Source organism: Candoia aspera, chromosome 1 (assembly GCF_035149785.1).
Source record: "Candoia aspera isolate rCanAsp1 chromosome 1, rCanAsp1.hap2, whole genome shotgun sequence".
Taxonomy (NCBI): Eukaryota; Metazoa; Chordata; class Lepidosauria; order Squamata; family Boidae; genus Candoia; species Candoia aspera.
Window position 1 is genome coordinate 183,025,524 of NC_086153.1, and position 27,605 is coordinate 183,053,128.

The 27,605-nt window shown below is 38.6% G+C and overlaps 1 protein-coding gene across 2 annotated transcripts; it reads left to right on the forward strand.

Moving 5' to 3' along the window:
• The first annotated feature begins 426 nt into the window (after positions 1–426).
• Positions 427–27,155, forward strand: WDR75 (WD repeat domain 75). 2 transcript variants are annotated; one of them, XM_063318077.1, is made up of 21 exons: positions 427–551; positions 1,439–1,568; positions 2,657–2,722; positions 4,442–4,541; positions 5,787–5,911; positions 7,130–7,200; positions 8,032–8,148; positions 9,840–9,928; positions 11,601–11,759; positions 12,523–12,582; positions 12,673–12,788; positions 15,521–15,696; positions 16,964–17,127; positions 18,640–18,823; positions 20,168–20,262; positions 21,651–21,746; positions 23,083–23,252; positions 24,043–24,102; positions 25,116–25,253; positions 25,349–25,434; positions 26,862–27,155. In XM_063318077.1, exons 1-21 carry the CDS (start codon positions 466–468, stop codon positions 27,067–27,069), a joined length of 2,496 nt encoding a protein of 831 aa, XP_063174147.1. In that variant the 5' UTR covers positions 427–465; the 3' UTR covers positions 27,070–27,155. The 2 variants fall into 2 exon arrangements, with proteins under 2 accessions (XP_063174147.1, XP_063174148.1); XM_063318078.1 differs by having other exon boundaries at positions 18,643–18,823.
• Positions 27,156–27,605: the final 450 nt, after the last annotated feature.

Here is a 27,605-nt window from a genome sequence, read left to right on the forward strand (position 1 = left end):
TCTGCAATACAGCGGCGTCGCTCTATCCTTCCATACATCCATAGTTAAAACCTCTACGGTTTGAATTGCAAGTCGGGGGATCACGCGCCCACTCAAGTTACAAAGACATGGCAAAGACTGTGCAGATGTACTTTTCTATACAGAATTCTTGCCAGCCGACCTCAAATCACTTTTTACTCCGACCTCCTTAAGAAAATCACTTCCGCTTTCAATTTGAAAGCCCCCCCCCCACCGGAGCAAGAGAGACACTCTACCCTCCCTCTATGGTGCCAGTACTTTCAATCGAGATCTGGAAATGTTAAAGCAGGAAAACGGAAGACGTCCCCCCTTCCTTCCTTCACAGGAAAGGCCGACCGAACACAATAGAGCTCTAAGAAATATTTCAGCTAGAGCGGCTGCGACTCCTCCTCCTGGATTTCCTGGAGGGGAGGGGAATGAAGGTGGGAAATCGGCGCGTGTCGGAAAATGGTGGCGCGCGAGGAGCTCCGCGTGGTGCGCTTCGGCGGGAGCTGGTTGAGCGGGTGTCGCGCGGTGTTTTCTGCTGATTCAAAGTTAGTGTAATTACAAAGTTGAAGATTTTTGCTTTTCTTTTAGGTGGCGAGTTTCCATTATGCGAGAATGCTGCAATTGCAAGAAGGCCGGTGTTTATTGACACGTACCTGCGCCTGTGCAATGTACTTGTATATAAAATGCTTGCGCTCGTACCTTCTGTAGACATATGCACGGGAATATTCAGTTGAATGTAGCGATAGTCTTTTCTGACTAGATGGTCGGGATATGCTGTTAGTATCTTTTGGAAGTAAATGCTTTTAAGTTCCAAAAGTATTCTCGCTTAAGCTTTAGATGGATTTGCAGTCCGTAATGTTGCTTCAAAAGGAGAAAGTGCTAACCTGTTAGCAGGATCTGGAACTGGAATGTGGACTTCATCTCATAATGACTCTTGCTGTAATCTTTGTTCTTTCTGAATAGAAAATCTAGACTTAGTTCTCAGTTAGATCAATGTGTTTAAACCATGTATAAAATGACGCACATCTCTTCTATTTTCTCTTCCATTGATGACATCACTTCATTGGAATTTTGGCTCGTACATTTGGGGGGGGCTATGTTTTGTTTTATACTAATGTGAAATAAAATGCAAAATGATACAAGTGTATGAATCTTAATGAGTTTGTTATTATTGTGTCATATTTATTGAAAACAAATCTATCCCATATTCTTCTTTTGAATGAGACACCTTAGGCTTAATCCAGTGTTTCAGTGCTGGTATGTCTCATGGTTTAGTGGATTTCAAGCACCTTTATTTTTATTTTAGTCTTTTACCTTTAAAGTTAAAGATCTGAGGATTCATCTTTTCTAATAATTCTAGTTACCATGCAACATGTTGTTAGAATTACATAGATGCCTTCTAATTAGCTTTTTTTGACTAACTTATTTACAGGTATCTCCTGTGTGCTTCAGGTGACTACATTAAAGTCTACAGTACACTTACAGAAGAATGTCTACACATCTTACAAGGTCACAGCAATCTAGTGACAGGAATCCAGTTGAATCCCCAAAATCATCTACAGGTTATTACCAATTTGATAATGGCATTTTTCACCTAAATGGATGTCACATTCTTGCATGGCATTTTATTAAGAGAACCTTGGGTTTATTCATACATCATTGAGTTAGGGGGACATATAAAGGGCTAATAATTGAAAGTTGGAGTGTGCTGAAAATAGGATTAACTGTCTAACGCTCTAAACTTGTAAAGGCTATATATGACTTTTGCTTTTCACTGTCTAGAAGGCTATGTTTATTTCTAGATCAAATTTCTGGGCATATGCCAGTCCAATCGTAGCATAATTTGAGTTTGTTACTTCTCTTCTGACCCAGCAGCACTGACTTATTAGTTTCTGGTGCAGTTTAAAAGCTCTGTGGCAACTGAGGTCTGCATAATTTAAAGCAAAACTAGGGAAACTCTTGCTTTCTAGATTTACTGGATCTCAATTCCCATTATCCCTGATGATTGGCCATTCAGCTAGGACTGAGGGGAATTGAACATTCAGCAGTACTTAGGGGGCCACAGGATCCCCAACTTCGTTTTACAAACACCCCCCACCCCATTAGACTCATGGAGCAAATGCTGCTTCCTATCTCTGTCCTTATATGGAAAAGAGGATTGGATAGGCTCAGAAATGCCCCTTGCATCTATAGTACCCACTCAGTGGAATTCTCCTTGGAGTAATGCAGCAGGCTCTTTCTTTGTGGATACCTAAGTGCTTGTACATTAAGATGTTGTTCCTCAGAAAGCACTTCTTGCTGGATAAGGGCTCTTAAAGTTGGTATATATCTGTTGGGACCTAAGATGATCCTTTAAATTCTATCATGCTTGTTGGGTTTAATTATTACTGGGTTTCAGAAATAATTATGTTTAAAAACTTGTGTGTTCATGCTATTTTGTGAGCTTACGTTTTGGCAGGTACCGGGAATAGATATGCACAAATGATTTTTAGCTAAATGAATGCTTTTACGAAATACATTGAAAAATATCATACGCTAAATATCCTAAAGCAGGAGCGACTAGGAGTACTGAAACTCAACGTCATCTCTATATGTACCAAAATTGAAAGTTATAGATCACTTCTTTTCTTTTCTCCCCTTTCCTTACTAGCTCTATTCATGGTCTCTAGATGGCACTATTAAACTCTGGGATTTTATGGATGGAATTCTCATTAAGGTTTGTTGAATGTTCTTTTTCTTATGCATCATTCATAATCTATGCTCACACAGCATACCAAAGGACAAATTTGCTAAACAAATTTGAACCGAATGGAGGCAGAAATAGACTTTTTTGATTTCAGCAGGTAAATTAAGTAATGTGCATTATCTGCCTTGGGATCCTGTTGATTGTGATATTTGTATGGAAGCCTAGCTATAGTCTGCCATTGCTATGCAAGCCACATGCTAGCTAATGTAAGTCATTTGCTGCATGTGAAGTGCATCAAAGACATAATTCAAAATATCGAACAGAATTTCCCCAGAAATCCAACTGGCTCTTATTGTAATGATCTGAAGGACATTAAAACTTGGCTGTTCAGAAGGTTTTGGGGTTTGGGATGTTGTAAGTTTGTTCCTATTCTGCATTGGGGTATTATTTAATGTAATTAATGTTCTCAAATTTATATATGTTTAGATAAATGTTCATATTAGTAGGTGCATTTTTTAATTTTATTATTATAATTGCATTATTATGTATTTTTCTCAGTGATCAGTGATTGGAGTGTTTTATAAGACTAGCAAATAAGTAATAGTATATTTTATTATATTTGGTTATGGTTGCTCAGTATGATTGTTGTTATTATTTTATTACAGTAACTTTTGTTAGTATTAAGTTAGCTACTGTGGATGTGTTAGGGTCTTTTTTTAATTATTATTTTATTGTAGCTGTTTTAATTGCATTATTTAGCATTGTAAACTGCAAGTGTCCCTTGCAGATTTGACAGTATATAAATGGAATAAATAAATACGTTTCCTCCAGCTTATTGAATATAGGATTAACAATGTAACTGGTATGCACAGGGCCAGGGAATGAATAGATTTTTCACAATATATGGCCTACTGTAATTGCAGTTCCTTCTGATACAGGTGGTCCTCACTAAATGACCACTAGTTCAGTGACTGTTTGAACTTGTGATGATGGTGAATGAATAGTACTTATGAATGGTCCTTGAAGTTCCGGCCGTTGCAGGGTCCCTGCGCTCACATGATTGTGATCTGGGTTCTTGGCGTCTGGCTCGCAATTACGATGTTGCAGCGATTATGTGGTCTCCATTTGCGACCTTCTTTGCCGGCTTCCTACAAGCAAAGTCAATGGGGAAGCCGGCAGGAGGTTGCAAATGGTGACCACATGATGTCCTCACTTAGCAACCCACGATTATTTGCTTAACGACAGCAACCGGGAAGTGCCAGAACTGCCGTCGCTAAGCGATGTGGACACATGACGTCGCACCTTACAACCATGTTGCTTAGCAACAGAATTCTGGTCCCAGTTGCCGAGGACTACCTGTAATTTTGCAGACTGTGTTTCTATATTTTTTCTAAATGATTTTTTGGGGGTGGGATATTCCTTTTTAACAAGTGAACTCAAGGCTGTTTAATAATAAAATGAAATCGTCAGTATGAACAATGTGTTTAACAGTCTTGAAGAGAAAAAATTTAATATAATTTGGAACATGTTTAGTTGTACTGGCTTAAGAACAACCATATTTTAACCAATCCTCCAAAGAACAAACACATAGGAAATTCAGGGCAGGGAGTATTTTTCCTGTTCTCCTACATTCCCTTTGGTCAGATGCTGCTTTGAGCTTAGGAAAATTGTATTTCATGCCAGGATTTCATCTTGAGATTGGTTGAGCCTTAATAGAGGGTTTTGTGTTGCTTTGTTCTTTTCTTCCAGACATTTGTTGTTGGGTTTAAACTCTTTGCATTTTATGCCCTTGCAAGTTTGGAGAATTCTGCATTTCTTATCATTTCAAAGTATAACGATGAAACATCAGGTATGTTGTAACCTATGTCCTTTTTCTTGTGTAGGTCTTATATTGTTGTAAACTTCTTTGAGGGTTTTGTTAAAGAATGGAAAGCTGGGGTAAAATAAATTCACCACTTGTGACACTCCAGTTAAAAGTCTTGTACTTTGAAAAATAAAAGTTGGCATATGTAAGCTTTCTTGAATTCTTAGGATTACTTAAGGTTGTTCCCTTCTCTCCAGCTGAAGTATATGGTTGTTAACTAACTACTTGGTATGATTTTCAGATATCTGCTTGTGCTAAGTAAGGTGTAGTAAAAACAATGTACAGTATTGTGGCTCATTGAATATTAACACCTTTATTATGATGTAAGCGGAGATGAGCACCGCCCCCTAGACTCGGACACGACTGGACTTAACATCAAGGGAACCCTTTACCTTTACCTAAGCTTTTGTAAATTAATGACCTAAAAAACAATCTATGAAAATGTCATTCTTCTGTGAGAAATGGAATAATGTAATTATATGGCTCTTGGAACTTGAAGGCCAGTCCTGTGAACTGGTTGATAAGCATTTATGGTTAGGGTGACGTTCACTGACTTTCCATTAAGGGAGAAATGAAAGAACATCATGAGTTTATCCAAAAGCTGAAGCTAAGGTGTAGGCTTTCATTTAATCTCCTAGTTGTCTATATTTAGCACCAATTCTCCATCCTTCTAGAGCAGCCTTTCTCAACCTTTTGATCCTGGAGGAAGCCTTGAAATATTTTTCAGGCCTCAGGGAACCCCTGCACATTCAGGCTCACATATAGGCCAGAAGTTACAAAATTATTTTATTTGCTTCATGGGTAGGCCTGCATATCTGCATGAACAGTGTTCTTAAACTAAAAATAAAGAATGAAGCTTAGCTCTTGAATGTGAAGTTGCCCAAATTTGAAATAATTTTTTAAATAAATCATGATCTCCCAACCTCAACCTCTAGTGACTTCTCGAGAAACCCTGCTCTGAAGAGAATTTGGGGAACAGCACATGTAGCTCCATGATGGGGAGGGCAGGGTAGGAAAAATTTCTCTTGCGAGTTCAATTAACGTGTTCTAGAATCCAAGCCATATTTATGCATTGTACTAAGCCATAAAATGCTGTTTAATTTTGGTTCAATATGATATGTGGACCTGGTCATTGTTCCTTAATCTGAACACCATGATTAAATTCATTGCTTATTGCCAGCTTGTATACATTTGTATCATTTTATTAGTGAGAAGTATTTATTTCACCAGATACATTTCAGCTAGTGACAGTGAAGCTTCCAAAAACACCTGATCAAGAAGTGGAAGCCAGTGAGCTGGAAATGATTTTAGACGGTGTAAGCCAATCGCCCAAATGTACCGCGTTTGGAAGAGATGTATGTATACTTGCTTTACTATTAAGCCGTAGCAGAAATCGCTGAACCTATGGGGGTGGGTTAGTGGCTTGGCAGTTCTCTCTGCTATCACTTAGTATTTGAGGGCACCATCAATCATCCCACTCTTTTGCAAAACCTGTGCTGCCTTTTTGATGATTAAATGGTCAAAAAATAGAAAATTAAAATAATTTTGAAAAACACTGCTTTTGGGCCACATGGTATATAGGCAAGCGACTGGAGTTTTCAGGCCTTTGTTTCCTCCTTGGGAGATAAACCAATCTCATTAGAGATAAACAAAAGACAAACTGTATAACAACCTTTTAAATAAATATAATGCTCCAAGTGGACCACAAGATGGGGATTTCTGAGCCCACTGACTGGCAAGGAGGATACATCCACAATGTACACATTATACAGAGAGATGTTTGGGGTAGTCTGTTTATCTCTCTGATTAGCCTGTTCTAGGAAAATAGCGAAAAAATGGGCACACTTCTGTGATACGGGGTGTCAAAAACTAGATGGCTCGTTCAGGGAGTCAACAGAGTTTTATGTTTCTCAGTCAGCATACATGCTGTTTTCTCTCCACCTTCCCAAAGTTCCTTCATGGTAAACTTCTTACAGTATTTCTTCTTGACTAAAGCCTTGTCCTCCATCCAGTTTGTGCTGGAAACTGTTCATTTCAGTGACAGCTGGGTAGCATTATCAAAAGTATAACTTCTTGTTGCTTTTTCCAATGGAGAAGGCAGCCTAATGATCTCCACGGGTCTTGTTCTACAGCTTCTACCATCCATTGCCATATATCATAATGACTGAGGCTGATGGACACAGGTCCAAAACATTTGCAAGACACCAGGTCGCCTACCAGTGCATGAGGTCACTTTTCTGTGATTGCTTTAAATTAATTTTTTAAAAACTGAACATGAGTTGGCTGGCTTTCTGTTCTAGTCACCTATTTGTTGTCACATTCCCAACTGTTTTTGGTAATCAGATGAATATTTTAATGCACTTAATTCTTGGCAAAAAGTAAGTTTGGGTTCATATATTGCACTAAGCCATATTTTTGCTTGATTTTACCTTATCAAGATGTATTCACTAATCACTGTATTTTTTAAAGCTCTGGTTCACAACTTAATGTGATATATTCAACAAACTGCTTAAGCAAAGCATGGCTTAGGTTAAAGCTGGTTGAAATTTCCAACCATATTCTCATTATGACAGGGTGAATATGTAGTAACAGTCTGGGAGCTTCATCTTGTCGTTTGTTTCTTCAAGAAGAAAAAGATTTACAGGTGAGGATTGAAAGCACAAGTTGACCACTGTGTGACATTCAGAGCAATATGAATCAGTTGATTTGCTTAAAAAAAAGAATATCCAGTGCAGGTTTAACCAGTTAATTGATTAGATTTTCTATAAGGCATTCAGCCACTACAAATAAAAGCTATTTATAAAGCAATAATGAGACTGCTTTTTTGAAGTTTCTGAATGGAAGAAAAAATTACTCTTCAGTGTTTGGTAACAAAGCTGCCTATTCAAAATTATCTAAAAGGCATTATTATTAACTGTTCCAACAAGGGTTTGGCTGGGGAGGAATTGGCTTCAAAGGCCTTGGAGAATAACTCTGTTTTAGTAGCCTTCCTAAAAGATTTCAAAGCGGTCTTGATTTTTTAAAATATTTTATTGCAATTTAAAAAATGCACAGAAACCCCCCCCCCAATAATGTGGTAATATATACCCATCTAAGAAAGGCATCAAAATTGATGTCCATGTGGGGTGAGGCTCGTCTACAAAACAAGCTATAAAAAGGGGGGGGGGTGTTAAATGTCACAAACAACTTTGAATTGGACTTGGGAACTTATTTGAATCCTCTAGAATAGATATTTTATGACTGCAGGGGCTCTCACATGCCATGTGGGCAGGTGTATTCTGATCCAATTTCAGTTTCTGAGCAGTCTTCAAAGGCAGTCCCATGTAGAGGGTATTGCAGTCTTCCATCATTGTGTTATTACATGTGCTGCATTCTTGTGAGGTTGTGGCTCTTACAGTAAGCATTTTAACTTTGTCTCTTGGATAATTCTGCTTAACAGCTGCACTACACTAAACTGTAACTCCTATTTTTGAAGCTTCTCTATAGGTAAAAATCTTAGAAATGCTTCAACCAGCCATTTCACCTGTGTAGCCTGTCACCCAAAGGAAGACTGCATAGCAAGTGGACACAAAGATGGCAAAATTCGTCTTTGGTGAGGCAGGCTTTTGTTATTCTTGGGATTGACAGCTGTTTCTAAGCACAAACTTCCTGAAGAATGTAAGGGCAGAGTATTAACCTCTTGTCACAAGCATACCCAAGTGTATGGCAAAACTATACTGTCCAGATCTTGATAACAGCTGTTTTCAAATGAGTTGAAGAATTCCAGATGAAAATATGTTCAAGGCAGATGGCAAGATGGCACTGATCTGTTGCAAATTAAGAAAAAACTCACTCTAGAGAGATTGGAGGAGGATTCAAACTAGTACAGATCACTAGAAGATTATAAATAAAATTAATATTGTCATGCCCAGCCTGAAATAATAACAACACTCACTGGGTTGTACAAAGAAATAAAAACCTTAGACAGTGAGCCATGACAATAAACCAACATAATGCTGATTCTTGAAAGAGTGTAGCTTCTTGGAATTTCCCAAACTTCAGAGGCCATAGAGGGTTATGTTGGTTCCCCTGTTTTTTCTAGCCACCATTCATAGTTTCTAGAGTTCGACCCCTAGTTTTCAACGGGTTTGAGTTTTTGTGTCTCCAGCAGAAGGAAGGATTGGGAGTATTTGCTGTTGTGTACATAACAGAATATCTTAAGGAAATGTGTATTGTTGTCTGGCATTAGGAGCTGTTGTACTTCATGGGAATGTGGATTAATAGTATGGCATGAAGGACTGCATTCAGAACATGAAGAGAAAGAACTATCGGTGGTGAAGGCTGTAGCAGTTAGAGGACAGATTTTCAGGGGCATTGTAGCTAAAGCTACTTACCTTGAGTGATGGGATTTGCCTTCAGATCATTTTTGGGGCTAATGGCAAAAGATTATGCAAGGCTGTATAAATTTGATAGACAAATTAATGACAATATGAGGTGTTTGGTTCTTAATCCAGATGTAGCTGTATGCAAAGAAAAAATAAAGGTTCTTGACAGCATGGAGAAAGACAGACATTTCATTATACATCGAGCTACACACCTCGTCCAAAACACTAATTGAGAGTGAAATGGAAAGCTTGTATGCTTGCTGCAAGGCACCACGTTATAGCGTATTTATCTGCATCAGTGCCTTTGGACCCCAGAAAGCTCCTTGGGATGGGATAGTAGAGAGCATATAGATGGTGGCTTATTGCCTTTGGCAAATGGCTATTTATAACTGGTCACATTCACTGTAGCAGTTATTTTGTGAATAGACATGGCTCCCGTGACAGCTGTTTTGCATGTGACCGAGGTGTGCTCTCAGAATTCCAAATCTAACCTGTTCCAGAACGGCGCTGTGCTTCTGTACAGTATTCTTCCCTCAGTCAAATATAAGGGCTTTGGGTTTGAAGAATGCTTATTATCCCTATACTGTAGTTTCCAACTTGTCAAGTAATATACATGTGAAAGCAGACGTATGTTTTCACCTATATTTTCTTTAGTAGGATCTGTGTATAATTTAAAAGAAAAAAATATTCTTTGCAAGCTCAAGAATTAACAATATTTAGCACAGATTCCCTCAGCCTGGGTGTCTTTAGATGTGCAGACCTCAGTTTCCTCAGTTCTCAGTATTGGCCATACTAGCTGGCTAGAAAGAAAAATTTACACAACTGGATCAGGGAAAGTTGGTTTAACACTTGTATATTAGCTCCTCTTAAAATCTTGAGAAGTTCATCTGCAATTAAATGTGCTTTTTTATTCTTATAGGAGAAATTTTAATCATAAGAGAGAATATACTTTTTCCACAATGCACTGGCATCATGATGAAGTTATCGATCTTGCTTTCTCTGTAGAAGGTAAAATTGCCTGAGCTATGTAAGCCCAGTTTTAAGAGGAAATATTTAGGAATATTCCATACGCTCCCAATCTTACCAGCATGCGTCCTTTACTAATTTTAATGACCTACTGATATGCAGACTGCTGAAAATGTGCTACAAAAGCATCAAATATTCCTCCGAGAACAACAGTTTGATATACTGAATACATCTATCAAAGGTATAAGGATTTAGAAATGGGTTCACAGCAAAAATAAGAGAGGTTTTTTAAAATCATGGTTGTATGTTGATTAATGGCAAGGTAATAAAATGGTTGTGCCTGTTTTATATCAGGTTAAGTAAACAAGGAAGCTGAGCCATTACTTAAGTAGCTGGGGGAAAATCAGCTCTCTCTGTTGGAAAATTCTGGACCTTGCCAAGCACTTGAGGTGGCTCCTGTGGTGTTTATTTTATTCTTGGCTTCTTATTTGAACAGGAAAGAGGAGGAATTTTGCTGTGTGGCAGCAGAACATATTTTTCTGCTAACGTAGGCAGAGTGTAAGGTTTGGCTTGAAAACCCTCCTTCCTGTGTTAAAAGAAAAATCTTAATCCCTTGTTAAACCAAATGTTAATTCTGGTATTTTTGTAGTAGTTGAATTTTAGTTTGTGAGACCTATTATATACAGAATGATGAAAGCATATGATCATGATATACCCTTCCAGCAGAAATTCGTCATAGGCATTATCTGCTTGGAGGGAGTCAATTCACTGAGCTTACTCCTAGGTCACTTTGTGCAGGATTGTGGTCTTGGTCCTTTTTAACTTAAGTAATTAAGTCCTCGTAGGATTCAAATACTTGTACAGGCTACTCAGCTAAAACAAGAATTGGTTTTACTCATTATTTTTATTATTTATTTATTTATCATTTTATTTATTTTCTATCCCACCTTTATTATTTTTATAAGTAACTCAAGGCAGAGAACATACCAAGTACTTCCTCCTCCTATTTTCCCCACAACAGCAACCCTGTGAGGTGAGTTGGGCTGAGAGAAAGTGACTGGCCCAAGGTCACCCAGCCAGCTTTCACGCCTAAGGCGGGACTAGAAATCTCAGTCTCCTGGTTTCTAGCCTGGTGCCTAAACAATTTAAATACTGCAGAAAAGTTACTCAAGAATAAATTCCTAAACATGTATACTTAGAAAAGAAATATACATAAAATGTCCGACTGAATTGTAGTCCCCCAAATCCCGAGAGCTAATGTGCCTACCAGGGTAAAATTTTCTTTGAGAACTTTTAAGACAACATGTCATTTCCTTCACGTAATGTTCTGCTACCTCCCTTAGATAAGAGGACAGAACCTTAGATATTCCATTCTTGGGCTGTTGGAAACAATTTCACTCTCAGGATTTGGGGGATTATGCTTATTCATTGTAACAGTTTTTACTTTTGAGTAATTTTTATACAGTATTCTGCAGCTAATAAGGAGTTAACCTGATTCTTGCATTGTCTTTATGATATTTATCAGGTTTAATCAACTTGTTTTTTTCTGTTTCTTTTCTTGGCTCATATGAACTTACATTTCTAGTTGAAAATCTGAGGTAGCGTTGCTGGGTAAAGCCTGTACTTGAAACGATGGAGAACTGCTGCTACTTGGCTGTTAATAGATTCATCGGCCCTCTGGCTCATTTACTTTTTTTTTTGTTTGGAACAACAGGTACTAGCCTCCTGAGTGGTGGGATTGAATCTGTGCTGGTTCAGTGGCGAGATGCGTCAGATGCTAAAAAGGAATTCTTGCCTCGTTTAGGAGCCACAATACAGCATATCTCTGTCTCACCTGATGGAACTCTTCTTTGTACTTCACATTCTGATAACAGTAAGACCAAATCCGCAAGAACCCTTTTTTTTTTTAATGAGGAAGATTTGTAATTGTTTTTGGTTTAACATGTTAAACTTGTTGCGCCATAATATATATGGATCTTCCTGCTTAGGTTGACTTAGCGCTAATGATTGCCTAGCTATTGTGGTCGCTAAATGAGGACTACCTGTAGGAACTCTTTAACTTGGGAATGGGGAGCTGTTGGACCTCCAGATGTTTTGGAGTCCAGCTTCCATCACTTACCGTGCTGGGTAGACCTGCTGGAAGTTGAAGTCCATCGAGATCTGGAAGCTATATATACCCCACCAGTGCTGTACGGGAGGGAGTCACCTACTTTTCTGTGACTCACAGTAGAAGGTGGTCCTGCTACCTTACTCTAAAGTAATTTTAATTTTGGACAGCCTACAAGGATAGCTTTGAATTACAGGGGTCTACTTTGAGGTTACCTGGCATCTGTGGTTACCTTCAAAGTCCTTCTTCCCTAGAAAGAGATCTCTTTCTAGGAAAGAAGGACTTTGAAGGTAAGTCAAAGCTGCTCAAATGTACTGTTGGTTGCTACTTCAACCAAGTTGTTCCAAGCCTAGTTCCAGGAGTGCTCCCGAGATTTAAGCCAGCCCTTTGAAGCAGGCTTTTTTTTTTCTAATAGAAATATCTTACGATCTAGTAGGCTTTCTGAACCGTCCAATTGTAGATGCTAACTTTTCTTTACCTTTTGCAAACCGTGATTCTTACGTTTGTTAACTTCTTTTAATACGTACAGAGATAATAATCATACACAGCAACTTGAGAATTTCTGCAGTGATTCAAGGATTAATCAAAGGTATGTAGGGTAAGGTTTGGGGGGGGGGGGAATGTGTTTATGTTTTAAGAAGAAATGCCATTCTGTTTCAAACCATTTTCTTTATTTCAGGCAGCGATGTCAAGACTGGCTTGATAGTTGACCCAAGAACAAAAGCTTTAGTTCTGAATGGCAAGCCTGGGCATCTGCAGTTCTATTCACTGCAAAATGATAAACTCCTGTACAATGTAAGTTAAACTAGTGACTATCTAATAAAGCCTTGTAAATCCAGGGAAGCTACTAGCATACAAAACAGTCGATGTTTCCATTCTAGCAGCAGAGAAGGGAAATACACAGTATTGATTTCTTAACGGGCTGAAAAAAATGTATTCTATAAAGTAAACTAGTAGCAGAGAACTAGCACTGAGCAATAGGCTTCTCTTCCTTTTCAACTAGGACAAGCAGATGAGTGGAGAGGAAGAGAGAGGTTTCAAGGTTAACTTGCTTGTTAGTGGAGTGTTCTAATCACTTACCAGGCAAGTTGTTCAGCATGAGGCCGATCTGCCCATATGCCGTTTTTGTGCCTTCCTCAAGGTGCTCAGCAAGGCAGGGTGACAGCAATTCATTGCTACTGTGGGAAGGGTTCTTTGTGTGAAAATCAAGGGAATTGTCTCTATGTGTGGATAGGCGTGGGTGGTGTGATGACACGGATTGGGGATGGGGATACAGCAGAGTGAAAAGGAGGAAGGTGAAGAACTGAAGTTCAGGATAAGCTTTGCTGAAGTTGGAGGAGGCTATGTGATATGGGGGCAAAAAGCAGACTCTGCCATATATAAGTAGAAGTCATTGATGCCATTAGGATAAATGGACCGTGGGTATAAAGAAAACACAGTGTCTGGGTTTCTGTACAGAACCAAAGAAACATGGTGATACGAAGTGATGTTGATGGTTGAAATGTGCATAGAGGTGTGCAAAAGCTTTGAATGGGAAACCACTCAAAGAGGGTGATACGGGGCTGTGTCCTTGTGACTTACAAGCACTAAATTAGGGTGCAGTCATACCTACAATTGCATGAGAGCAACAGTTAGACTGAACATACATTGTATATTTAATTTTTACTCTAGGGGGTAAATTAATTTTTGACTCCATTTTACTCTAGAGGAAGAACTGTAAATAACTGGTGGATTGCAAAACTGTACCAAGTTGGTTTTGTATATGGTAACAACTGCCAGGGTATTTTATATTTTTCATTGGAAATCATGTATAATTCCATCCATAGAATAATGGCAAATTAAGTTGTGGGAGTAGGCACTGATCTCAAAAATAACCATATATTTGAAAAACAAATGTGATAAGAATTCAACTTGGAAACTAGTAATGAATTATAATTCTACATGAGGATGGAATTCTTAGATCAGGCAGAAATCTTTGTAATTTTTCGTTTTGACTTAAGAATCATACTATATTAGCTATTGTAATTAATTATTTAGTAATCTTCTGAAGTTCTCAGTTGATGGAAGATACTTCAATATGTAGCATTAATCTAATGCTATTTTGAAATTTTTATTTAATCGTATGCTTCTCCCAAGCTCAAGTCCTGTATGCTGCCCGGTAGGGGATGGGATGTTCCTAGGAGGGATGGGTGATAAATGCTGGGAGTGTATGCCAAGAGCATACATCCTCAGCAGGGTCACCCAGGGCATGAAGGTTATCCCAGCTACCCAGCTCAGGCAAGCAGGCACCTTATTGGGCAGCAGCGGTATAGGAAAATGCTGGAAGTGGATGTGACAACAGCAAAGGCATCATTTCATGCTGTGCATAAAAAGGGAGTGGTAAATCATTCCTATATTTTACCAGGAAAACACATGGATAGACAATATAAAGTGATTGATGATATAGTGCTGAATGATGGCCCCTCATGTTGGATGGCACTCAGCATGCTACCGAGAAAGAACTGAGGATTTTTTGGAGGTTTTTTTTTTTTATTTGGCTAGATTAAAGCCTTTGGGATATCTATATTATTTTTATTTATATTTATATTCTTTCCTGCCGTTATTATTTTTATAAATAAGGTGGCAAACATACCAAATACTCCTTCCTCCTCCTACTTTCCCTACAACAACAGCCCTGTGAGGTGAGTTGGGCTAAGAGAGAGTGACTGCCCCAAGGTCACCCAGCTGGCTTTCATGCCTAAGGCAGGACTAGAACTCTCAGTCTCCTGGTTTCTAGCCCATTGCCTTAACCACTAGACCAAACTAGTTGCTGATGTTGCTATGTAGGAAAAGAAAATTCAAAGACAGAATTGCAGTGGGAATGTGGAACATAAGAAGGAACATAAGAAGGAATGCAGGAAAGCTCAACACAGTGAAAGATGAGGTGAATTGACTACACATCATTATTATTATTCATTTATTTATTTAAATGTATTGGTCGCCCAACTCCAGTGGACTCTGGGTGGTGTACAAAACTAAAAAACATAAAAACAGATCAAAAGGTTAAGATCTTAGGCATCAACAAATTGAAACTGCCCAGAGTCCCCTTTTCGGGAGAGATGGGCGGTGATAGAAATTTGAAATATAAATAAATAAATAAATGGGCTGAATTGGACACTTTCAGTTAAAGATGACATTATGTACTACTTTAGGACATGCAAAAACAATAGAGATCATCCAATATTTTGACCTTACTGAGCAAGCAACTTATAATGGAATGAAGCAACTGTTCATTTTTATAAAGAATGTTAACTATAGATGCTTAGTGGCAAGCCACAAGGAATGTGGCAAGATGCATTTTGATATCTATGTATGTCTCCTTGAGCCATCCTAATTTTAGTGTGCCCCCTCCCTTGTATTGCTTAGTTTACATCAGACTGATGATATACCTCCTGTAAAGGATTCCTTTTGTTCTGATTTGTTTTTTGACTTGCCTCCAAATACATATGAGCTTAAACCTCTCTTTTGCCTCTTTTTTAAATATGCAGTTGGATGTTGTGCAGCAGGAGTATATTCATCAGTCAGGTCTGGACCAGATTGAATTAGTGAAAGCTGCATTTGATTCCAAAGGCAACTGGCTGGCTACTGTGGAACAGCGGCAAGGAGACTGCAGAGAGCTTGAGATGCAGCTGAAACTCTGGGCTTACAATGAGCAAACACAAAGGTACACGTTTGGACTTGTGCTGGCCAAAGGGAGGCATAGTTCTATAGTTTCTACACTGCAGAGCAGTAACATGTCCTAAGATCATTTTAGAGCATAGATTTTGCTTTTAGACATGCAGAATGAATGCCAGGACTTAAGTATCTCTTAAGCCAGGGGCAGGCCACTTTTTTGTGATTGCATTTTTTTTAGCGTTATTTTCAGCAGCCGCAGGGAACTGAGGCCACAGGGAAGCAGAGCAGTGACTTCATGCCATATTGCAAGTGGGCAGTGACAGGTTTTTTTCAGGGTGAGTTAGATTTTTAGGAAAAATCTGTGATTTGTGCTGATGTGGTTTGTGTTAGTTGTGCTTAACCTCCAATTAATCTTATATTTCCACTCTCCAAATTCCCAGCTAAGATGGCCAAAGAGTTGAAGTCCAACTTCCCCAGTGGGCATCAACCTGGAGAAGGCTGGTGTATTCCATTTCTGATTTGTTACACTGGTGAATCTTGATAAGAATTGGATGGCAAGCATCTTCACAGTATTCCCAGTGTTTCAGCTAGTTTTATACTCTGCTGTATATTTTTGGCCAAGTATAAATATATGTGATTTGCACTAGGTTGACCATACTAATTATCAGTGTAGTACTTAGGAAACCAAATGATGACGTTTATGGAACTAGGGACGGCTTACCTTATTTCTCATCCCCCTTCCACTTATATAGTTGACATAATACAGCAGATGATTTCTGACTGTTGGATATTTCCAGTGATACCTGTAAGTCTCCTACTAGTTTCAGTGAGTAAAGAGTGATGTTCTGCAAGCCTTACATCACTGTATCCCTCTAATATTTAATTTGTGTATGTGGGTTTGATAGAAGAGCATTAGTGTTCAGGAAAGATATGCTCTTCTGTCAAGTCTATCAAATCTAGATGAGAATGTTGAAAGACGGTAATGGCAAATTGTATGGATATTTACATGTAATTCAGCAGGAGTCAAGCTCAACTCAGAGGCAACTACTTCATTTTATATCTTGATGGCTTATAACCAGATTCATTTCTTACACTGTTGGTGCTACAGAAGTGGTACATTTTATTTGAGGATAAAAATGGAAAAGTGTCTAATTGGAAATTACAGTATCCAGTAATTACACCATTTATGCAGTTTATGTGATTGTTGTTCAGAATTAAATGTTTAATATATCAGTCCAGCATAACATAACAAGCCTTGAAGCCCATTTACTTCATGGGATTACTTTAATATAATTTTATTTTCTTTTTTATATTAGCTTTACTCTAAACACACGAATAAATATGCCACATGAAGACTGTGTAACAGCTATGTGTTTCCGTGGCACAGATGGCTCTGAAAATGTAACCCCAACTTTGGTAACAGCCAGCAGTGACAGGCACTTCAAAGTCTGGATGCTGCTGGTTGATAAAGACAGTGAAAGTAAGTAAAGCAGGGACAGTGGTTTTCATTCATTTGCAGCATGAATAAAGTTCAGTTTGGGATGAAAGTGAGGAATTTGAGATACAGTAGAGGATTGCTACAGTGCAGGTGATAATTTGCTGGTTGGTTGGTTGGCTAATTCTGTAAAGGGCCATTGCTGAAGGTTAAGGAAAAAAGGGATCTTTATGAGATTTCTAAAACTCGGGTAAGCGGTGTGACTTATTCATGTTTTTCTGTTTCCTTCTAGAGTATTTATTTTTATTTCTGCATATGTAGAAATTATCTCTACACAGAGAGACATGACTAGGTCACTTAGCTGTTTTCCTGTGCACAGTGGAATTGGACTATTTGCAACTGGAATAAATTCATACATAATGTAAGAGAAAAATATTTTTGTGTAGCTATGATTGAGCATCTCTGTCCTGTGCCTACTTGATGGCAACTAAGATAGGAGTTCCTACTGAACCAGAGGTTCCCTGTAACTGTGATACTTTCTTACCTCTTTATGTTCAATCATGAAAGTTTGCTGGTCTTTGTGAGGCCATTTTTGCTGAGATGTAGGATTTGTTTTTTCGCCCTTAATTTTAAGCTTCTGTACTTTTCCATGTGTAAGATATCCTAGTATTGTACGAAAGAGTGTTGCCTATATTTGAAAGTTTTTCTGTTTTTCATAGTCTGGGCACTTAAAGTGGCAGGTAGGAGCACCTATTTGTGAGGAAGGGTCCATCTTACTACTTTGAGTATCATGTTCATTTGTGTGTTCGTTTCTTGGTGTGGTGTATCCAGATGTTGTATGAAATGTAATGCATCTTTAACATGGTATTAGATTCTCTCTTCCCTGTGGTCTGAAAGGAGATGGATTCCAAGAAAAACTGCAGATGTGGGCACAAATTAATGCTTGCGAATAACTTATTAGGGAGCACATTAAAGTGGAGTCTGTGGATTTATGTTTGTGTCAGGCAAACCTGTACAGTTGTGGTTGGTATCCTAGACTTCCTCTTGAACAAAGTGCCAGCAAAAATATGTAACTTAAATATGGCGGTGCTTTTAGAAAGATTCCATTTTGTGTAGAAATAAAGTTAACTAGTATAGGCTTTTGCTTGTCTTTTCCCCTTTTTGCTTGCCATGGCAAGTGTTACTCCCACACAGTGATCTCTTGGTTCTGTTCATGTGGACAGAAATCCTCCAGCAATATGTGGCTTTTCTTGCTTCAGAAAAAGAAAGGTAGTATGGGGTTTATGTGGAATGTGCTCAGCTGGGCTGCCAAGATGGACTAAGCTCTCCCGCTTCTCTTTCTCAAGAAGGTGGGGGTCTCCTTGGTCCCTTGTTGGTTTGATACTGCCCCATTACAAAAAATTGGGGCCTTTCTTGCAAGGAAAGGAGCAGGTGAATACAATTGGTGACCTTACAAGCAATACCAGACCAAATTTGTAAAATTAAAATTCTCACAAGCTCTTTTTCATGCCATCCAGCTAACATTTATATTCCTTTCCTGATATGTCTCTTTCCCAGCAGATGAAAGGATAACCTGGACCTGTGATTTTGTAGGGAGCTATCACAATTACAAAGCTACAAATTGCTGCTTCTCTGAAGATGGCTCTTTGCTTGCTGTTAGCTTTGACAAAACAGTCACTGTGTGGGACTCTGAAACATGGGGTCTAAAATGTACTTTCTGCCATCCTCCAGGAACTATACTGTACGTACCTGTGTGCTTGTTCTTTTGGGTTTTATTGCTTTGCTTATTTTGTATTTAAATCAGTTTTTAAAAAGACCCTTTGAAAAGTGTAATATTTCAGTTTTCAGAAGCAAGTCTGGAATGCTGTTCTCAGCTTACAACCTCCCTTAATTAATTTTAAGAACAGGATCTGACAATAGAGACTAAAGTCTTCACAAATTAACTCATTTTTTGTGCTTGGAGTAACATGTGCAATATGTGTAATTTTATCTTAAGGTAGGCTAGAACCCCTTTTTAAAAGATCAAATCCTTTGGTTAAGAATAAAATGGGGAGGGGGAGAGATAATGGGAAAAAGTTGAAATAAAGAAACATAAAATTGCTCTTCTATGAAACTAAAATGTCCATTGGAATAATGAACAAAGCCATTGGTCCTCTCTTGTATTCATTTTGAACTTCCTGCAGCCCGTAAAGGGAGCCTCATTAACACGAATGATTGAATCAACAATTCATTATAACTAAGGAACGTGGCTGCATTTGTGTTTCTAAGTGAACAGGCTGCCGTCTTTAAGTGTGGGTGCTTGTGTGACAGTATTCTTAAATAGGTAAATTAACAGCTATAGTTCTCAATGCGTCTGAGCCCTCAGTCTGCTTGAATTCTTCACACCTTGCCACTAGTATAAGCCAGTTGCTGCAAATTTACCTTCCCGTCAGCAAGATGGTTTCAGCAAACTTCTAAAGTTGATCATGACCTCTTGCCTGTCAGCACTTGCAGAGTGTTATCTGAAATGGGTCCAACAAAATAGTTTGCTTGGAAGGTGATATTCTTCAAATGATTTCCTTGACCCTCTTTAGGTAAACATTTGCCTGATTGCTATAGGCGGTTTGAATTTTATGGTTGTAAAATGGAATTTGTTCCCATGTCTGTACACACAGTTGCTGCTAAAAGATGTGAGTAGAAAGACTAAAGTGGTGAAATTGGAAGGCATTGGCTGATCTTAACTCCTGAACATCAGTGGTGTCCTTCCTCTTGCGTGAACGTTTTTGATGACCTACCTGTTTACCATGTGGTTGGTCTCCAAACTGTAACGGATAACTTGCTGTTGAGTACGCAGCATATCATTCTGAAACAAAATTAATTTCATTGTCCAGCATAATAGTCTTGTAACCAAATTTGAGAAATGAGTTCCTGAGATACACCCTTGTTAATGTAGGGGGGACATATTATGAATTACCTCACTGAACTGGGAATGATTAGCTACCTCCTCCACCAGTTTCAGCCCTGGATGCTGATGAATATAGCGATAAACGGTACTGACATGATTTGTAGTTGGGTGACTGTCTTGACATTTCCTTCCCTCCTTTAGGAGCCTGTGCTTTGGAAGGCTCATTTGTTCCAAATATCTCCTTGGCACCACCAGCAGTGGCTTCTTGTGCTGCTGGAACTTGCTGAGCTGTTCACGTAAGCCCCTGCTCTTCCATCTCGTATCTTCTTGGCATTTCATGTTAAACATTTAGTCATGCTAGCACAATGGTAGAAAAAATTAGTGCAAAATCTTTCAGTTTTGGTTTGGGGAAAAGAAAACCCTTTTAGTAAATGTTTAACATTAACTGGCAGGTTAATCCACAAGCAAATGTATTGGATTACTCTTGCTAACTACCAGCTGCCTGCTGTTATTAATTGTGGTGCAACTGCCAAAAGATACTGACTTAATCTGTGTTTTTGAAAAATGGCCAGAATTTTTGTTCGGCTTAAAGCTTAGCTGTTATAAAAATTCATGAAATCTAATGGTTAGAAGATCATTATACAAAATTAGGTGAATTTTCTTTACATTAGTTACACATTGAAGTGAATAATTTAGCATCAGCAAACGTATTCCATAGTCTGGTTTAGGATGCTGTTATAAATCTTGTTAGGAAGAGATATTTTACTAGTCCTGAATGAGGGAAACTCAGTCAAGCTTATATGTGGATGGCTTGCAGTGGAGCTGGGAGAGGGATAATTCTCCTATAAATTCAGAGAATTGGAGGTTCTTCCAAAACAGTTTTGAGAAGCTGCAAGAGAAGTGGGAAGGAAGACCTATTTCGGGAGTAAATAAAAGATTTACAGAAATCCAGGCAACTAAACTAAACCAGAAAGCCACAGGACAAAATATTCTAATGACCAAACGGCAACAAGAAGAGGGCCAGCAGAGTTGTATAACTTGGGTGCCACAATAGAAAATGTCGCATCTGCTGGCCCTGAAATTTGAGCAGGTCTCTCCTGACTACCTGAGGAGAAGACTGTGGTGTTAGGGACTTAAATAGTAACCTTCATATGAAAATTACCCTTTTTTGCTTGTTTTTAGTCTTGGCCAAAGTGTAATCTGTCTTTGTCTTAATGGATTTAGAGAAAGCTACTTATTTGTTTCTTGGAGCACATTTTAATATATTTTGTTATTAACCTGAAAAAGACTAATAGTAAATGATGGTGATTAGTTGAGTTCCAACAGTTTATGAATTCAAAATGTAAATCTATCAGGGCTATGTTTATCCCATGCCAGTTTGGTAATATACTGTATATGGTCTCTCATTTCCAGATGAACTAAATGGAGTCTTTAGAGCCCATGGTGGCCAAAGTGTGATTTATGGATTACAGGGTAATTCTGAGATCCTGTTGGGTAACCTTAGGCCAACCATCATTGTGGAACACCCTCTTAGTCTCATCCCCTATGCAGATCCTACTCAAAACTATTTTGAAAGTTAGATTTCAATTGAATCTACCCCTCTTGCAGTTTGTGCCCTTCTGAGAAAAATAACTGCTTTCATAGTCTGTGGTTCTTTTTCTTACCTGATTATTTTTCTTTTCAGTGGAATGGAGTGCCCAGTTATATGTCAACGTCCTGCAGCCTGATCCTCTGTCTGAGAACATTGCTGCAATTTCACAGCACTCAGAATATTCAGATGGTGAGAATAAAGAGGTCTTTCTACTTGGTGAAGAATGGTTGGTCCAAGTTGTGGTATTATCATGCCTGGAAAAATATTTTACATCCTTAGATTTAATGCTACTTTAAAACAACCTTTTTAACTAGGCTGAACCTGCAAACTATACTATGTCTTGGATCCTACCAGAAACTTATAGGAAATTCAGTGTAGTCAGTTTTTTCATCTTCTTCTTTGCTTTGATACTGCCTGACCTTTCTGCAAAGGATTGAGTCTTCTTGAATATGAGGAAAGTTACAGGGGGATGCTGAGGTAGAGGTGGATAATTGCCCAAAAATGATTAAGGGTGGAACTTCCAAAATGAATTTTATCTTAGGATCTAAAACCCAATTAATCACTGTATTTAGAGTAAAGGTTTCTTATATTTAGAGGTAGTTATTTTCCTTTGGGGGTATCTGTCTGTTAGAAATTATTTAATCTCTCACTGTTAAAGGAGCTTCTGGTTTTCAGATTTTCACTACAGAGAAAGAACAGATGCTTTTAAAGAGAACCTGGCAATCTTGACACCGTCTTATAATAATATTGTGTCTCTTTATGAACAAACCAATTCTGTTGGGGAAATAACAGAAAAAGTAGAGAGTACGGAGTCTGAATCCCATCATTAAGAAGCCATCATATGGTGGATAGGGGTGCAGACCATTTAGAAAAGTCTGAATAATTTCTTTTTTATTGTTCCTTTTCCTGAACAGTAGCCATCTCAACTTGATTTGCTCCAAATCAAGAGGTTAGGATTTCTAACCAGCATGATAGCTGGAAACTCAAGGAGTTGTAGTCCCAACATGTTAATGGCACCAGTTGGGGAAGGTTCACTGTAGCTTATTTCTCATCAAATAAGTGACTACAGAGTCACTTGTTGAGATGGGCGGCTATAGAAATCGAATAGATAGATAGATAGATAGATAGATAGATAGATAGATAGATAGATAGATAGATAGAAAGGAAAGATAGATAGATAGAAAGAAAGAAAGAAAGAAAGAAAGAAAGAAAGAAAGAAAGAAAGAAAGGAAAGAAAGAAAAAGAAAGAAAGAAAGAAAAAGAAAACTTCAGCTAGATGTCACCTCTTTTTCTCATATCATTAAAAGCTATAACGATGTACCTTGGCCCTTACTACTCTTTAGCAGTGACAGAGAGAGTAGATTAATTATTCAGCTAGCCTTATAAAGGATCACTTAGCAATATCAAGGCTGGGATTCCATGCATGGGATCTTTGTGGCGTTGTAACTCAATGATTCTTCAACTCAGAGGCAGAAAAATAGGCAAGGTTGTTTTTAAAGGCTAAAATTATTCTTCTCTGCTTTAGTGTTTGTGTTCAAGCCCAGCGAACCACAGCCCTTGTGTATCCAAAGAAAAGTCTGCAGAGGGAAAGTTCAGTGGGCTGTCTTTGTTCCAAGAGATGGGCCTGAATATATAACCTCCGAAAAATATCAGTGGCTTAGCCAATCTCAGTTTTATTTCCTGACTGAAATGCATGTAAGTTCTGGGTTTATTAAAATGATTTAGAGTGACATTGTTAGGAATGACTAGTAGATCTGAAAACATGCTGTAATACCATTCCTTTTTGCCAGTTTTTCCAATAGACTGTCATTACATCATTCTCCTAGTGGTAGTGGGAGGTAGGATAAAGCAAGAAAAAGTAACTACAGTGATCCTGTATTTCCCGACTACTACTTCTTCAAGTATTAATGACACACTCCTATGCATGTTCATTTAGAAGTCAATCCTATTTGTTCAGAGGCCTTTGCTCCATTTAGGATTGCAGTCAATATTGAGCCTACTATAAAAGTTTTGCTCTGTCAAATGTTTTGACATTTATGGGTTTCTCTGAGCAACCTGCATTTTCAAATACCTTACTGCGTCAACTTACAGGTTATTTTCTTGCAACCCAATTCCAGCCAGCAGGACAATGCTGACATGAATGTTGGCCTGTCTAAATCCAATATTGTTTTATGTGATTGCTAGACTTAGTTTATTGGTAAGGTATTCTCCCCAACAGCAGTAAAAAAAAAGTGTGATTTGGTCATATTAGAGGGAAAGTTTTCCTATAATATTTAAAGGGAAAGGCATTGTTCCAAGTAGTAACAAATACTTTTTATTTCACCATCTCCCGTGTTTTGGTTAACAGTTATAACTTATATTTAAATTCATGTACTGCTATATTCAGATGCTTCTGAACTAATATTTTGAATTGTGTGCCATTTTAAAGACTCATTGAAATCATAAGGACACGTTTCCTCTCTGTGTTTTCCTTCTGATTCTGTAGGAATTAATGACTTTTAGCACAAAGACCCCAGAAGAGAGACTTACGCCTTCCAGCAGACAGGTATTGCTTTTCGTAGCTAAAGGATTTATGAAAGAAATGAAAATCCATTTTGAATGCTGAGTTTATATTAAAATATTTCAGAGTAGAATGCAGTGCAGTCTTAAGGAGGGACTTACCTCAGTGAGTGTCTCTGAATCCAGCAGGCTGTGTCAAAGATTTCTCTGACTCCATCAAGAATGCTGCTTCCTTTCACATAGACCTATGTTCTTAATTTTTCATGTCTCATCATGGGACACCTGTATTTTACCTTTTTTGACCAGGATGGCATTGAATCTTTCTTCAAAATAGCAAACATATACAGTCACCCTCCATTTGGTATTATAATTGAATATGGAAAAGGTTGAGATATTCATCTTCTGCTACTTTGTGGGTACCAATAAAGATGAATAGTGAGAGTTGCCAATTAAGTTTTGAATGCTTGAGTAAAAATGATGTGTGCAGGCAATTTAGTTTTGTTTTATTTGAAAGAGTGAAGGTTGCTTGAAAGAAAATACTGTACTTCATTCAAGAAATGCTTGATGGTTACTATATTGTTTTTCCAAATTAAAAATCTACCCTAAATATTATAAATATATATTTAAATGTACACCTAGGTTAAGATAAAGCAATTCCAAATGACAATGGGCCTTTATCTCAAGGACTTGTAATACCTTTCTTGGAATTTTTTGGCTTCTTAAAGTCATGGAAAAGGCTTCTATTGCACCAATCTTGTGGTCAAGTATTGGTAATTCAACCTTGCCTTCCTAATCTGGTGCCTCCCAAGTGAGTTGAGGGGCGCTTTCTGCAATTCCCTCTGCTGGTGGCATGTTATAGATACTCTAGTCCAATCAGGATGCAAAGGCTGACCTAGTTAATGACTGTCTATTGTTGTATTGCACTTGACTGCTGAGCAAGCATGCTTTCCAAAGCCGAGTTACCATTTTCTCACTCCACAATAATTCTGGAAAATGTGTGTGCCCGTGCTTCTTTGTGTATGCCTTAATGTAGGTGTATTTTTTCCATCTATGTTTTAGTTAGCAGTTGAGGAGAGTTTCTCCATGACTCCTTTTTACCTCTTACTGGGGAAGCACCGGCAGCAGAAAGAGGGCACGGACATTGGGAAGACTCCTGTGCAGAACCCGCTAGGCCAAGGATCGCCTGCTGTTAAAGAAGTAAGAGTGGATCTAACCCATACTCAGAATGTATACATTTGGAATGACCTCTTCTGAAAGTGCTCCAATATCCTCTGCCTTTGTTTTCTCCCTAGCTGCTTCATACTCCAGCACATGTGTTACCTTCGGCCTCTTTCTTGTGTCCTCTTTTTATTCACTCTTTGCTGGTTCCCAGAACAAGGTAAGAAACCTACCGAGTGGTCCCTCATGTAAAATACTAAAAACGTATTGCCCAATTTTGGCTGAGATGGGATCCGTATAGAGAGATATCCATACAGGCTGCATGTCTGCTCTGGGCTGTGCTCAGAGATTTGTGAGATGTCCCATCTGCCCTATCAGGAGTTCTAAAAATGGGGGAACTGCTCTCACCCCTCAGATAAACATCCTGCTGGGGTTAGACCATTTGTCAGGGTACAGGATGTGGAACACTGCATGCCCTCCCTCTGCCATTTTTTTTCCCTACTTTGTACAGTTTCCTTCCTGTTGCAACTGATGGAAAGTAAATGAAATATCACAGGTCAGGATAGGGATGTTTCTCTTGTGTTTGGGATGTATCTAGAGTGTTTGGGAATCTGGATCCAAAGCCTTCCCCAGTTTTTTTCCCCTCTGCCCCAGATGTCTGCAGGGAGGGGGCCAAAAAAGTCAAGATGGCAGCCACAACCATGCAATCAACATCCTGCCCTTTTTTACCTGCGTTGTGGGTGGAGTTCTAATCACATGGTTGTGACTGTCATGTTGACTTTTCTGACCCCCTGTGGACATTGCCAAAGACAACAATCCTTTCAGGCCTGTTTTCTCTATCCTTAGAGGGGTGATCCAGCTTGTTCTTGTACTCTTTGTGGGTTTATCCAGGGAAGGGAGGCTTGCATCATTTATGCAGTCTCTCATTAGAGATGGTGGAGGAAAGAGCATGTGAATTCATGGATTTCTTGGAATAGGGGTAGTCCCAGTTTGCTGCACATACTTAGTTGTTGGGTTCTCCAGGCTGTGGGATCAACACCAAGGTCTTGATCAGATTTTCTTTAGACATTTTGCCCCAAGTCCCAGGAGACCTCCAGTCACCAACCTTCTTGATTTCAACTCTTACACAGACTGCAAATACTGCTAGGCAGTCCCCCCTTCTTCTGAATTGTTGCACTGATGTAGCCTTGCCAGGAGGCAAAACATCTGCAAAAAACCTGATCAAGACCTTGTTATTGATCTCCCAAAATGCAGAGGATCTGACTACCAAGAATTAATTTAGTAATAGGTTTTTTTCCCAAGATTCCATCTTGCTGTTCCTCACAGGATATATTGCAAACACATACAATGCTGGGACCTCAAGGAAAATGCCCAGCCTTCCCTGATGTAGTTTTATGTATATACGAAGTCCATCAGTGCCTGTTGTGTAGAAAGTAAGAATCGGAAAATATGTGATCCTTTTCATACTAAAGCTTATTTTATATGCTCAAGGAAAACATTTAAGAAAAAGGGGAGACTATTTGCAGTAGAACTGTTTACTGAGATAAGTCGCTTCACTTTTGTATATGGGCATTAGTTCTAAGATCTCCGTAAACAGATGATGTGTTTTTGAAGCCAATAGAAGGTGGTTTCCTTTTTTTTTAACAGCACTAGTGAAATTGCTGACGAAGTTGAAATGCTAAGTGACAGTGAAGAGAAGGAGTCTGAAGAGGAATCCGAAGTTACTGAAATCCACCCAGAGGCTTCACAGACAACGGAGTGCTTTGGGGAGGGTGTATTTAAATTATCAAAAGTTCAGGAAAGAGAACTTCGTAAATTAAGGAAATTGGACTACAGCTGGGCCTCAGGACTCTAAACATGTGACATTGTAGACTTCCTTTTTTTATATATTTCTCCCAGTAATTTAATAAGCTGTCAAATAAAAGTTAGCTTTCCTTGCCACTTTTTTGTTCTTTTGGCATTGATATAAAGTAAATCTTCAGTGAATTCTTGGATATCAGCCTTCATAGGCTTGAGTATGTTTGCCTAAAAGAGAGAGAGCTCTGTGGTGAAAACAGGGCTTGTTTTAAAAGAGCTCCTTCCTTCTATGTGCTAACTTTTGGCCAAGATCCACGTGCATTACAAAGTGTTTATGTAAATGGATCTTGTTTTAGACATAAGAAGCGTTTACCCACCAGTGTTTCAAAACTCATTGTGTAACACTGAAGCGGTAGAGATCTTTGCTTGAAAAGAAAAGCAGCAAAGTTTCTGAGCTGAAAGAAGAATTTGGTAATCTGCATTCCTAAAATGTCTAGAGATGTCTGAGGCAGAGTTTGGAAATGTGAGACATTCAAAACAAATCCACTTTTGTTAGATGCAGGCGGTAGAAATCAAGTAGCTAATTAAGTAAGA